The following is a 14,469-nucleotide window of genomic DNA, read 5'->3' as shown; positions in this document are numbered from 1 at the left end:
TAATGACTGTGACTAAACCGGAAGCTTTGAGCACACCAGCCTCGCTGAAGTAGTTCAGAAAAAAATCGTCTGCCAGCAGTCTAGTCATACACGTTTGTTATGTAAATCACGTTTTTTAAAATTATTATTATTATGACCAGGGGAGGTAATTTCGATAGTTCGATAGCGTCCCTTGCAAAGTCTCCACGGAGATCGTCACGGCAGTTCGCGGGAACTTCACGTTCTTCATCAACCATGCCTGAAGGTCCGGAGTTGAACCTGTCGAGTCAGTTCATCAACTTTATATCGAAAGGCCGATTATTTGCGGGGAAAGTGAGGAAAAATCCCATCCATAAGTGCGCTGAAGTGAAGTGGAACGAACCGCGCTACACTGTGGCTGCTGTTTCGCGCGGGAAAGAACTGAAAGTTTTCCTTCAAACTCATCGCGAGGAGAAAGACGAGAAAAAGGGCGCGAAAAGTAGAGTGAAGAATGAAGGTAAGCGACTGCATATTGTCTTCAACTTTGGCATGTCTGGCCACTTCGAATTTACATCGGTAAAAGAGCTTCCGAAGCATGCCCACCTGAGTTTCTTCACCAACACGCAGCCAGCGATGGCTTTGAGCTTCGTGGATCCACGACGATTTGGAAAATGGCAAGTGGACACCGACTGGTCTCCCAACAGGGGACCGTGTGTGATGTCTGAATACCCACAGTTCAGGTGCCTTTCTTTTATTTTTCATTATTAAAAATAGTTTACCTTAGTTTAAGTGGTTTTTTTCCCGGGGGAGCGGGAAGGGTTCCTCGATCATTTACGCCTGCCATGATTTCTCAGAAATGAAAAGTGTCAGATTACAAAGAAAGCCTCGTCTGGTCCTAGCAGTTTTCTATTCAAAGTCGATCTGTATATGTGTGTGTGTGAGACGGATATAGCTGTGACGATTTGACTCAAGCTGTGGGGCGATATGGTTGTGGGGCGAAATGACCGGTGACCAATGGTATGACACCTGCTTGGTGTGAAAGCCAATTCGGGACACCTTCAACTTCTTACACAAAGACATGAGTTGATGCAAAACTTCAGCAGCTAAGAAACCCTGTCTTCTTCGTCTTGTTTCTATTCACCCCACAGTGGGGCATATAGGACCAAGAATTAGCCTCTGTAGGTTTAGGTGATTATCAACAGCTTCAGCAGTGATCATCTCTACATGATTAACTCCACAAGAGGAGTTTATCAGTCACAGAATACATTTCAGTAAAGACTAATGAGATCGTTGTCTTCAAGTTTTTATTTGAGTCAGATTTATCATGTTTGTGAACAATTCAGTTTGTAATTGTCACTTTTGGATCATCCATCATATCTGATCATGAAAACTGCTATACTCAGTTTGCTTTTAATTATTATTAACAGATCTAACGTTCTGCAAAACTTGAAAGATTCGGTTTTCAATCGACCCCTTTGTGAGGCTCTATTGAACCAGAAGTACTTCAATGGAATTGGCAACTACCTTCGTGCTGAAATCATTTACAGGTATATATCACCAAAGACTGAGGTGAACAAAATGCCCAGAAGCAGCAAAGGTTAAAAACATTTGTTACTGATTAATGGTGCAGTCCCTGGAAAAGAAATACTGTACTTCTGTGACTGTTATGATGAGATTCCATCAAGAAATTAAGTATTGTTTATGCAAAAGGTGGTTTAGTAGATTAGTATAAATTGTAACCAATGTTACCAATACAATTTAAATTATCTCATGGAATTTAGCACCCACTTTATAAATGTGTCTTCTTCTGGTGCATTAGGGTGTTCTTCCAGACATTCACCTCTGTATCTCCCTTTAATGATGTATGTGCAGATGTGCTCTCCACCTCTTTTTCTGTCTCTCTCTCTCTCTCACTCAAACAAAAAGCTGTGTGAAAAGCAGCCTGAGAAGAGTTGTCTTTCTGACAGAGCCGGTGTTAAACCTTTTGAACAAGCTCGTTCAGTCCTGGCCACTTTATCTGATGTGCCTGAGGATGTGAAAGCGCAAATCGAAGATAAAGCCAAAAACACAGGAAAGATGAAATCTGAGTCCCCAGATCTTCTGCAACTCTGCAACCTTGTTCCTTTAGAGGCCATTGGACTAGGTATGTTAATGTGCAGGTTTTATAGTAGGATATGTTTGCAAGTATACAGTCTTGACAGATGGAATGTCTGTGCCATTGGCATTACTAGAAGTAGAACCTAAGTAGATGTCTTTATTTTTGTGCAACATCTGCACCATGTTGTCTGATTTCAGGAACCTCTCTTTATTTGACTAAAGAAGAGTTTGGCAAGGAGTCCAAGTTTTGGAAGTGGTTGAGATGCTATTGCCAGCCTGGTATGAATAGTATTCCAGACCACAATAAGCGTACAATGTGGTACCATGGTGATGCAGGACCACTTGTACCAAAAGGTCAGCTAAATAAAAAAAGGATACATCTAAAAAAAAATGTTTTCAAGTGATGCTTCATATTCTTGAAAATATTAAGAGGTATAGTTTGTTTCTGTAGTGCAGAATGGCAACAGTCTTGACATGGTATTTGTAACAAAACAGAACCACGGACCTAATGGCTCAGCTGAATGTAAATGATTAAAGTTCATATGCTAAAGAACTCAAGTGAAATAAAGTGACATCATTAGCCAAAGACTCACAAAAGACTAAAGCAACATGTTTCCCTGCCCTTACTCCTGTCAAATAAGTAGTAGTAGCATTCATTCTAGCTCAACAACCCATCCTATATAGTTTTCTGAATTTTTAGTAATTTTGGTTTAACCTCTGTTTTCAGTGCTTGTTTAGTATTTGCCATTTTCTTGTTTTAATCAGAAGGTGGAAGTTGCAGAGGGAAAAGAAAAAGTGTTTCCTCCAGCAAGAAAGCAACAAAGGTACATTATGGGAAATGCTCAGAATTAGAATTAGAATTAAGATGGTTTAAATTTGATTTTCAGAATTAATAACTTTACAACTTTTGTTTTCTTTCATTTGCTTTTTTTTTTTTTTTTTGTCTTTGGCATCAGAAACTGAAAAAGGAGGTAGACAAGGAAACTGAAGATACAAATGATACAGAAAAGGTTACAAAACGTCGCAGACAGAAGAAACCTGTAGACAGCAGTTTTGAAGATGATGTTTTGAAAATCGCCGCTAAACCAGACCTTCAACCCACCATGTCACAAACTGAAAAAAGGAGGTCACGAAGACATGACAACAGGAAGGAGATATCTTCCCTACAGAAGTTACCTGCTGCTGGACAAAAGATGAAAAGGAACAAAGGCAGAGGTGGGATAAGCAGGAAATTACCAAGCACTTCCCTTTCTGATGACACGAAGATGAACGAGGAGGAATATGTCCAGAATGACAGAAAAATTAATGCCACAAAGAAGCGTAGAAAGAATCATTAAAGGAAGCAAATCTAGTGTCAAAAAGAAATGTACAAAAAAGTGAAAATAAAAATGTGTTTTTTCAAAGCTAAAAATCTTTCATCTAAATAAGGGCATTTAGAGCCCATCTATTTTGTATCGTAGAATTTTGTAAAGACATTTTGAAATCCTCTGAATTTATCTGTTTTATAAAGCTTTAACCAAATGGTTGAGATCAGTTTAAAGAATTTTGATTTGCAGATGACCTGCAAAGGACAGGAATACACATCTGCTAGTATTTAGCTTTAGGTTAATACCAGTTCAAATGTTTAGTAGAACTGCCATTTGATATCAGAGAATGCAGGGGGTTGGCCTGACCATCACACACACAAAGCAATGACATGCAAGACAACACTGGTGTTCGATTTACTTTCACTCTTAAGGTCATCTGTGCTAGGAAATTCAGAAAGGTAGTTTTGGAGATCCTGATTCCTATCGGTGTACCAGGACACATAATATATTGTCAGAATCTTCTTTCTTTTCTCTCTTTCTCTCTCTCTCACACACTTGCACAATCAGTATATTATCTTTACAGATTTGTGGTCATTAGCCAAAAAAAATCTACAGTTTAAGGTACAGTTTCTTACCACTACTCACTCTATATATTCAGTCCCATTTAAAACATTTAGTTTTGACACCTCTAATTCACATCTTTTAGTGTCTAACAACATGCCATATGCCTTGTGGGTAGTTGAATTTTTGCATGCGAAGACTAATATTGCATCTGGCAGCAGATATATAATATCATGCTATGGGAACTAGTCTGTTCAACTTAAAAGAAGTTTTTGTATTTTATGTGATTCTGTAGTATCTATAGGCTATTTTTGTTTACACACGGAAGAATCAATCATTCAGATAAATGCCGTCTCTATTTTAGAAGTGAACATTTCACAGGCAACATAGGTAAAATCTGCATTATTAATAAGCAATAATTAAATGCTTTTACTCTTTTGCACCACACATATGACAGTACATTTTCATGTTGCCACAAATAATAATTTCAATAAAAACCAGAGGTGGAAAACCTGATGCAATGAACAGTTAGCTATATAGGTTATTGTAAATTACAACTTAGACGTCAGCTTTATAACTTACTTTCTCAGTGTGACAGATGGGGGGGGGGGGGGGGAAAGTCCTGGAAGCTTTGAAGGGATCTTGCATTTATGCATAATTATTAATTAATCATCAATTATTCACAAAGTAACTAACAGATTAAAAACTAAAGGGCACATTACCCACTCTTCTAAAACCTTTATTAGTACCTGTACTGAAGGAATCGCAGCAACTAAACTTCTAGAATCGCTGCATGTCCTGCTGCTGCTGGAGATGTTTGAAATATGTCATAACACCATGCGCGTGTAAATAACCAGTGAAATATTTCCCTCTGAAATGTGTGTCAAATACACTGTGATTAATACAACATGTCAAATAAAACAACATTGCAGGAGAAGAGTTGACTATTGTTGTGTGTTCTGAATGTACTTTGTTGTGCCTCCTCCCAGCCACTGGGCAGGTGTCCTGCACCCACCAGCCTCTCCTGGGCAGTAAGCTACTGTTACTACACAGAAGGTGAGCAGCTTTCATCCTCAGGTGCCTCGATTTGCACAACCTGATGCCTGTGGCCCCTGTCAAAGCCAGCTGCAGCCGTGCTCCACCCACCCACCTATGGCTTCTTGACAACAGTTCAGAGTACCACCACTGCAGGAGATGGTATCTTTCCAACACACTATGGGTTTTCATGGATTACCTTAGTTGAGATGTAGACTTTCCACTACTGAGTTATTTCTTGAATTGTACTTGGAGATGGATGTCAACCCAAGAGATCTGCGAGACATGTATTCTGATACTTTAAGGCCCATCAAGAATGCACAAGACTGAATAACCTAAAGCAATCTGTTTTGTGAAAACAATGTGTCAGTGTTCTAAAACCACCCACACACACATGCATGCATCTATGGCACGTGTCCCATACCAGTCCACCAATTCATACATATTAAAAGATAAAAGTAAACCATTTTTTAAAACTTTATCAAATATATCATGTAATATACATAACCTGTCAACATAAATTTGAGTAAACAGGTTTATGCATGTGATTTGCAGGTCTATCAGGAGAAGTGTTTAAATATTTCAAGCAGTCTTTCAATAAAGCTTTTGCCACAACGAACTCTGGAGACACCAAAATCACAGTAGAGAAAGCCAACAGTAAGAGAAAGAATTCTGAGATGTTTACAATCATGAAAGTAATCTGGGTAGGCAGGTGATATTTCTATCATACAAATAATAATAGAATTTGTAAGTGTATTGAGAGACATGCGTTGTACAAGAAAGGCTATAAACAAAGAGAGCTAACCATTAAAAAAAAACGAGCAGACAGATGAAGAAAGTGTATGGATGATGATTAAGAACTGCTGACTGAGCAGAAGAGTTTGCTAAATTATGAGAAAGAGGAAGAGAATCCCAAATAGTGGGACTATAAAAGGTTTTCTCTTTCCTGATGCATGGCACATAAAAAGCAGATTCATGATAAGGCATCAGTAGCTTGGACACATTAATAGTGTAGTTAATATTGGGTCAATAATATAATCAATTGCAGCTCAAACCAATAGCCAGTGTATTTCAGAGAGTATAGGTGTAGTATGTCTGCTTTTCATCTTTAGAAAATAATAGGAGTGGCATTATTCTGAGTCGTTCAAAGCTTGTCCACACAGGGAGATCAACTAGGTGGTGTAAGGGAAAAGGCAGAAAAACAAAGCAGACATGAGCTTTGACATCGCTAGTACAGTAATGTTTATTTCAATATTGTAATCAGTGCAAGCTTAAACTAGCAGCCAGTGTAGCTCATAACAACAAGACTCCTGACAGTCTGGGAAAGATGTTTACTTCAGAGAAAGTAGAAGCAGTAGATGATGGCATACATTTCAGAGGAAGGACCTCAGTTATGTCATCCCATTTTTTTTTTTAATTTTTTTTTTTTTGCGGGCCTCCAGCTCTTTACAGTGTGCAGTGTGCAGTGATTAAGACTTGCCAAAGGTGAGAAGCAGGGCCAGACACTATATAGCAGCTGTGCATCATCAGCATACATATGCTACTGCGAAGCGAAATAGTATGCGAGAGAACTGGTTGAATGTGTACAGTAAATAAAAGGCATTCCATATTTCAAAGCAGCAGGCAAGGGTGTGGTGCCTACAGTTATCACAGACTGAGTGCAAATACAACTGAAACAGGAAATGGTGTCAGAGAGACTAAAAGCTACAAGGAGCTTGAGAAAGATGTGTTAGTCAAGGGTAAAATAAATTTAATCTGAGTAACAGACAGTCTGGGAAAGATATGCTTACCCCAGAAAAAGTAGAAGCAGTAGATAATAATGACCTAAATGAGAAGGAGGAAAACATGGCATATATATATTTATCAATATTTAGGAAGTTTAGTCCAGTGAAAAGAAAACAATGTGACTATAACAATGCCGTTTATACTTAATGTTTTCTTTTACATTGCTTAATTAACGAAGCTTTGATGATTGGTTTTTAGTGTGACATTGTATAGGGCATATCTCACTCCACCATATCTATGCACACGTGAACACCTATGCACACAGATTATATCTGTCTTGTGTGTGCAGTTTAACAAGCATGTATATGAATAGATAATATATTTATAATATTTAAACATCACAAAATAATTTGCATTAATTTCATCCTTTGCAACATATTTAAGTTTTCTCTTATTTTTCACAGAGGACTTGATTGCATATGAACAATCTTGTTGATCAATAAAACTGATGATTTTAAAGTACTACAAATTTTTTTTTTACCTCATGATCGAGGACTTGTGCAACAGCAAGCATGTCTTGATCTGCTGCAATACTTAATCTAGGAGTGACACTTGCATCATCCAAGCTCTCTACAAGCAGCTGAGTGACCTGAATTTTCCAGATATTGTCTTGTAAAGGGTCACAGACAAGGCCAAACAGCTGGTGAAAGATGCCGAGACAAGCATTACTGTGATGAATAGTTCCACACACCATCAATATGAAGGGTCCATAAGAACTTTTCATTGTACGAACACCTTCCATACTGACATTTGGGTGGAATAGGAGGCGTTCATCTCTGGCAAGTTCTTTCAAACGGTTTGAGACCAACACCCTACCTGTGAATGTTTGGTCTGATCTGTTTGAAGTTTTGCTGATGATCCTCATTGAGCAGTTCTCCCAAAAATGCTGAGGTCCAAATGTATCCCTTTCAAAGACAGGTGGTACGGCTGGATTCTCAGCGTTGAGTAGTCTGTAAAACCATCTAATAAAGCTCTCGCCAAACACTTGATTCTGTGTAGTTTTGAAGAAAACAGGATGTGTTAAATAAATAAAAAAAATTGTTTGATGTTTTATATTTTTACTGAAATGTTACATTTAAAATATTGAAGAAACTAAAGATAAATAAGACTGTAATCTTAAACAGCAACAAAGATAAGGCAGTCAAAATTTGAGAGGGGAGGGAGGGAGATTCAAGACAAGGTGCAATTACAAGAAGGGACAGTGATATGTAAGGATTAGTACTGGAAGTAGTAAAGACTAAAGCTCAGGGCTTGTGACTCTTTACATATCTCCTTGTTACTGCTGACTATCTGACTTCCTTCCTATTTGCACATTTTCAATCAACACCAAGAAGGGACAAGCTGTGAAAATGTTAAATAGCTGTCTGGGAGGATTTCGGGACCAAACCTAATGTTGAGAGAATGTGAGTTCCAGTCTTTACTATCTTGTAAGGAAAGAATGTGGGTGGTATTACTGGTCTGATTGATAAAAATTATTACTGTTGAACTTCCTTCATTCTGTTTTTCTTGGAAACCTGTATTTGGAAGCGTCACTTGTAGTAGATGGCTTGAAACAGTGAATGTTCCTGATGCTGTAGGCCATGAAGTAGGTGCAGCCCAGGTACTGTTAGATGAAGTTTCCTGCAGGGTGAATGATGAAGAAAAACAGGGTACAATGTCCAAGACAAAACTTTTGTTTGAAGTTTTATATCATTACTGGAATATTGAATTTAAAATACCGACGAAACAAAAAAAAAAAAAAAAAAAAAAAAGGCTTTTATCTTGAAACAACAAGAACGATGCAGTAATGGAGCAGAGTTTGAGTAGGGGTGGAGAAAGGGAAGGCACCATTGCAAATGGAGATGATATTTAAGAATTAGGTATTATTAAAACTGTAAGGCCAGAGTTCTAGTCGTTAACTACCCTGTAAGGAAAGGGCATGCAGTGTGGTATTATTGGCCTGAATGACAAAATTTATTACAGTTGAATTTCTTTCATTTCATCTTACCTGGGAACCTCTATTTGAAAGTGTTGCTTGTAGTAGCTGGCTTGAAACAGTGAATGTTTCTGATGTTGAAGGCGACTTAGGTGTTACCCAATTTCTGCTAGATGCAGTGGCCTGCATGGTGAATGATGAGTAAGATACAATACCAAATACAAAACTGAGTTCCAGTTATTAACTTCTATGCAAAGAAAGAGCATGCAGTGTGGTATTACTGACCTGAATGACAAAATTTATTACAGTTGAATTTCTTTCATTTCATCTTACCTGGGAATCTCTATTTGAAAGTGTCGCTTGTAGCAGCTGGCTTGAAACAGCGATTGTTCCTGATGTTGAAGGCGACTTAAGAGGTGTTGTCCATTTTCTGTTAGACCCAGTGGCCTGCAGGGTGAATGGTGAGGATGAAGAAAAAAAACTACATTGCCAAATAAAAAGACTCTTGCGTTTGTTTGAAGTTTATGGTCTTTCCTATTTATATGTTTTCAATCAAAATTAGAAAAACAATCCTATCAAAATTTGAAAAGCTTTTTGAGAAGTTCTCAAGTGCAAATTGTGAAGAAAGTGTTACATAGGTTAACCCCTTTGTAAGGGAAGGGACATTTTACTTAAGTAAAATCAGTTTTAGTAAGGTTAGAAATGTGTACTATGTGCCCTTTATTTTATCGCACCCAGACAACATAGCCTAATGGTAACGGTAGCCAAGGATGCTACCAGAAAGAGTAACTCTGACTCTGTAACTCAGAATGGCGCCTCTGGTCCACCGGTCAGCCTAATGCATGATGTAGCTCCCTTCTGGCCTACGCTGTGAATATCAGGTAAAATCTTAGCATCACCTCCCTATGGGTTCATGGAAGAGCATACTGGGTAAAATACATCTCTAACTTTACTAAAACTAAATTTACTTGAGAAAAATGTCCTTTTCCTTACAAAGTGGTTAACCTACATAACACTTTCTCTCCCAATCTGCACCTGAAAACCTCTCCAAAATCTTTCCTTTTATTTCAGTTAGAAATTATACTAAGTGCTGAATCCAGAACAGGAGGAGGGAGTGAGGTTACAACTGAGAAACCAGTACCCCACCACTGACCAGCTACCCTTCAGATTAAGGGATAGTACTGTTAATGGAAGGAAGAAGAAGACAAAAATAAGAACCTGTACCATATACCAGGTACAAGCTAAAAGATAGCTGCAACATTGCTAAGATTAGGCTGGTCAGTGAGAAGTTGAAAAGGAGACCAAGCCAGTTGAAGCTGGAAGTTGCACAGGTGCCGACATCTGGGCCAACGCCGTGTCTGGCATGATACAAGGTAGAAGAGTCCAAACATTTTGGAGGACAAAGCACAGGCCACAGGGGAAACCCTTACTGTATTCTTCTCATCAAAGTTAGTGGTGTGGTGAAGGTAGCCACTGGAGGCTCAGGCAGATGAAGAGTCACCTGGTCTGTGATTAGCTCCACTGCAGCCTCGCACGGCATGCCAAGGACTAAGTGAAGACTTGGAACTTTGGCTTGCCAGCCGTGAACACGCATAGTTGCTCCTCCTGCTGCTGTGTAGGCCTTCTGGATGAGGCACTTGATCCACGAAGGAATGAGTTGTAGGGAAATCTTGGAGTTGGAACTGTACGAAGAGGTGACCTGTGCTTCTTCTTAAACGCTTGGTACGACTCAGGGTATACCGAAAGCACCCGCAAAGGACAAAATAAAGACTGCCCCAGGGGTCGTAAGGTGTGGCTCTGTGGTACCCATTCTGGCAGACGATTCTTGGCCAGGAATCCAGGTATGTTGAGGAGGGAGACTGAACCATCCTGGTTGAAACGCAGACAATGAGGGTAGGCCGAGAGTGCATGAATTTCGCTGACTCTGCTTTTGTCGTTAGAGACCTGAGAGGATCGGCAGACGTGTGGAAGGCTGTCAAAAGCACTGTTACAGCGATGTCATCCACGCTCGATTCTGATGGAACGGAGCAATAAGTGTCATCTGACACTCGAACTGTTCCAGACTTTGCAAAACTGGAGATCAGAGAGAGGCGAAAAGGCAGAGATGTCGGGGCTGGACCAATCCACTGCTAACCCGTCTACCGCCCAAGACTACGGGCCCGGAACAGGAGAGACAATTAAAGGTTTTGCGAAAGGACGAGCCCGTCGGACATGACATTAAAGTGTCATGAAATGGGACGAACTGCTAATGCTATGTCGGACGCATCGCAGAAGAGAAGAATATAAGTTTTCAGGTGAAAAAGGTTGCAGACACGAGTACTGCACTGATTGCGAATATAAGCCACAATTGTGGAGGTATCCGACAGAAGCATCACTGTGTGGCAGCGAAGATGATTGCTCCAGACTGTGAACAACTGCCAGAATTTCTAACTCGTTTATATGACGGCTTCGTTTATCGTGTGATCACTGACTGGAACTAAACAGGTCTGAGAGAGATGGGCACCCCAGCTAGTGATCGACGCATCTGTAAAAAGAAAGACTTGCCGTGTTTCTGGCTAAAGGGACCCCTCGACATAATCGCTGTTGATGGGTCCATGAGACTATAAAACCTGTCGGAGCGTTAGCGTTGTTGGCATGGAGAGATCCCAGTTCTGAGAAAGTGGGTTTCACGTGTCTGCCAGAGCCCACTGTCAGAGCCCACATAGTCTGCTGAGGGAAATGAGGTCGGCTGCCGCAAGGACCATCACCTGAGAAATGTGGTGTGGTGTCTCCTGGAGCTGTCGTATGGCTGTGATTAATGAGTCGAGGTGTTTCTCTGGGAGCTTTACAGCAGTCAGATTTGTGAGGATATGCATGACCAGGTCAATGACATCCTGAGAAGGGTCACGTGATTCGTGATTTCTGGTAGCATCTTTGGTAAAGTGAGGTTTTGATATGTTGTCTTAGTCGAATAAAGGGCACTTAGTATACATCTCTAACCGAAATAAAGAATGTGGCACTGTCATAACAATTTCTAATGCTAATGCAAACAAACACAAGAGTCGTCTGTCGCTGAAAAGTTTCTATTTTTTTAATGACAACTGTTTATTACTCCATTCTGTACCTCATGCTCACGGAGGGAACTCCAGTAATCCAATACTTTTTGAACCAGTTCAGGTTTTGTTGCTGTTGATAATGGAATGACAGACCTAGATATAAGATATTCTTTAAGAATGTCTTTTCGGACTCTTTGGCGTTGCAACAGTTCTTGTGCACTTGAAGAGCTTCTGATGATTACTTTTACAATCTCTGAAAAAAAGTTATGATTCAGACGCGCACGCACACACACACACACACGCAAGCATGCAGATATTGACATTGTCCCAGTAAGGATAATAATAATAATGAACATTTTTATAGCGCTTTTCAAAAATATCCTCAGAGCACTTTACAGAAGTGAAAATCAGACCTACCCACATTGAGTTTCTGAGAGTTGTGTCCCTTCGCCCAACAGGCCGAGGTGATCGCCTCCCCTTGATTTTGTTTATGTTTTGTGGTCGTACTTTCACTTTGATAAAAGTGTAGGATCTTTATGTCTCTTTTGCGTTTTTTCCTCATCTGGTTTGCAACAGGACTGTATGCATGCAGCGAGTCCTCGAGTTGTTCTTCCTTCTAATTCTTTGTTCCTATTGTGTGATGCTCTAAATCTTTTTACTATTGTGTGATCTTGTTCTACATCTTTGTTATTATTTATTAACTTGTTCTACATCTTTGTTACTATTTTGTGAGCTGATTAGGCAGCGGATTTTTTCTCTCGAGACGCTTACCACAGGATTGATGATTTCGACAGCAGAATTAGGTGCACAAAGTTGTGTCAGATTTTTGTTTTTGCTGCTTCACCGGCCTAAAAATCCCGTAAGCCGTTTTTCTCCTTTCACATGTAGTATTTTGAGAATGAGCGCATGACAGGCACAGTGAACATTTAATATTTAATATGTAGCGTTAATGTCTCGGAAAGTATCCTCGGAGTTAGTTTACACCCGGAAGCCATGACAGGTGGATTGTGCGACACCCAAGAACTTTAATTGGTGTTCGTGTGACCGGTAATGTGGCCAAGGACGGTGATTCAAAATACGCATGGTCCGTATTTTTCTACCCGTGCAAAGGAGCGGGAATCACAGCGTGGGCAACTTCTAACGGCTGTGACCCATTTTTTTTTTTTTTTCAAAAGGTCCATTATTTGTGTTTCCATGTATGTCCCTAACATTTTCGCTGTTTCTGCGCTCAGCAAGAAAATATGAAAATCAGTCACTGTCTTCATCGACAAAATATACACATTTGTAGATGGGTTTATAAAAAAAAAAACACTTGGAGAGTGAATAGAGGACATGATGAACATTCATAATATGCGATAACTTCAAAATGTTAAAAATTATAACATTCGTCGAATTTGTCTGGGCCAGAACAGGAATGTTGTACAGTCAAATCTCCCTACTATGCCACCTACCGGGACCGAGCAAAAGTGGCATAGTAGCGAGAGTGGCATAGTAGCGAGGGTTCGTAAAAACGGCTTTATTTGCTCAAGTTACCCGTCAGTCCAAAGCTCTCAAGAATCGTCGCAGGCGCTAGTTGTCTCCTCTCATTCTCCCCCTCGCCTCTTCATCCTCCACCCCTTCCAACCACATCCTCGCACCTGCATCCTGTCGCTAGTCGACCCCCTCCCGCTCTCCCTCTGTCACGTGACTGTCACCCGGCCAGCGACTACCCTCCATCGCCAGCCTCCACCCTCCCTGTGTGCGTGCTATGCTCCATCCACCTAACTGTGATGTCCCACACTACCATACAGTATAATAATCGAGCACTGCACGGAATTTTACAACTTGTGCCTTTTAACAATCACACAAAAGTGGCATAGCGAGAGTAGGGGTGGCATAGTAAATTATTTTTACATTGAATTAATAGTCGGGACCGAGCAAAAGTGGCATAATACCGAGAGTGGCATAGTAGCGAGATTTGACTGTATTCTCATTCTAAAACACAATTTTATAATGAATGGCATCAAGAAATTAAGTTTGTTATTTTTGACTTAGTAGAAAACATGTGAGAAACTAATTTACTACAACTAGTGCCTGTGGAACAAATGTTTACATAAAATTGTACATCCTTGCATTATGTATTGTGATAATTATGGTATTTCAATAAACTTTGAAATGCTTCTTTCTGGATTTTGTGAAACGAAACCGAAAGTAGATAAATCGCGCTACATTGCGAGACGATAGAGACAAATATAAATACATACGGTCGTCGTCCACAGCGATGTGGCGTCCCACTACCGTGTCTTTCAGTGACACCAGGTCTTCTCCACTTAACAAACATAGTAATTGTTTGCACCCGCGACTCTCTACTGAATTCATCGTCGAGCTGTTCGATGGAATGATAGAGCAATGACGGATAGACGTGATGTAGGTGTCGCTCCTTTGACCTAACATTCAACAACCCCGCCAGGCATATACATCGCGAACCAATCAGAGTCAGAGCCACCAATCCCAACTCCACCCAAGCAAGACCAACTCGTCCCAACACGTAATCACCTGTAGAGCCGTCTCAGTAACTGGAAATGCCCGAATGATATGGATAAGACGTATTTTATTTTAGTCCTGGCTGAATTCCGAAGTGAATAAGATGTCTGTTGGATCTCTATATACCATCTGATCAGGGAAGAACTGTATGAGTCGGTTACAAAAGGAATCGCTGAGTAAATTGCAATATAGGGTCAATGCATTTTCACATTTCTGCATCCAGTCACCTGAGCTCGGCTATATGATCATTGCT

The 14,469-nt window shown here is 40.1% G+C and overlaps 2 protein-coding genes across 4 annotated transcripts; one reads left to right on the top strand and one right to left on the bottom strand.

The window, feature by feature from the left end:
* The first annotated feature begins 147 nt into the window (after positions 1 to 147).
* On the top strand, positions 148 to 4,857 carry LOC112553673 (endonuclease 8-like 1). 2 transcript variants are annotated; one of them, XM_025221045.1, is made up of 6 exons: positions 148 to 698; positions 1,386 to 1,505; positions 1,926 to 2,101; positions 2,254 to 2,409; positions 2,821 to 2,879; positions 3,012 to 4,857. In XM_025221045.1, exons 1-6 carry the CDS (start codon positions 235 to 237, stop codon positions 3,390 to 3,392), a joined length of 1,356 nt encoding a protein of 451 aa, XP_025076830.1. In that variant the 5' UTR covers positions 148 to 234; the 3' UTR covers positions 3,393 to 4,857. The 2 variants fall into 2 exon arrangements, with proteins under 2 accessions (XP_025076830.1, XP_025076831.1); XM_025221046.1 differs by lacking the exon at positions 2,821 to 2,879 and having other exon boundaries at positions 3,012 to 3,189.
* LOC112553674 (uncharacterized protein C3orf38 homolog) lies at positions 3,526 to 14,150 on the bottom strand. 2 transcript variants are annotated; one of them, XM_025221048.1, is made up of 8 exons: positions 13,937 to 14,150; positions 11,762 to 11,946; positions 8,992 to 9,105; positions 8,731 to 8,841; positions 8,223 to 8,363; positions 7,225 to 7,734; positions 6,749 to 6,782; positions 3,526 to 5,234 (listed from the first exon to the last, which is right to left on the bottom strand). In XM_025221048.1, the coding sequence occupies exons 1-8, from the start codon at positions 14,124 to 14,126 to the stop codon at positions 5,221 to 5,223; spliced, it is 1,299 nt and encodes a 432-aa protein (XP_025076833.1). In that variant the 5' UTR covers positions 14,127 to 14,150; the 3' UTR covers positions 3,526 to 5,220. The 2 variants fall into 2 exon arrangements, with proteins under 2 accessions (XP_025076833.1, XP_025076832.1); XM_025221047.1 differs by lacking the exon at positions 3,526 to 5,234 and having other exon boundaries at positions 5,423 to 6,782.
* Positions 14,151 to 14,469: the final 319 nt, after the last annotated feature.

Source organism: Pomacea canaliculata, linkage group LG13 (genome assembly GCF_003073045.1).
Source record: "Pomacea canaliculata isolate SZHN2017 linkage group LG13, ASM307304v1, whole genome shotgun sequence".
In the NCBI taxonomy this organism is placed as follows: domain Eukaryota; kingdom Metazoa; phylum Mollusca; class Gastropoda; order Architaenioglossa; family Ampullariidae; genus Pomacea; species Pomacea canaliculata.
This window is presented reverse-complemented; position numbering and strand designations above follow the sequence as displayed.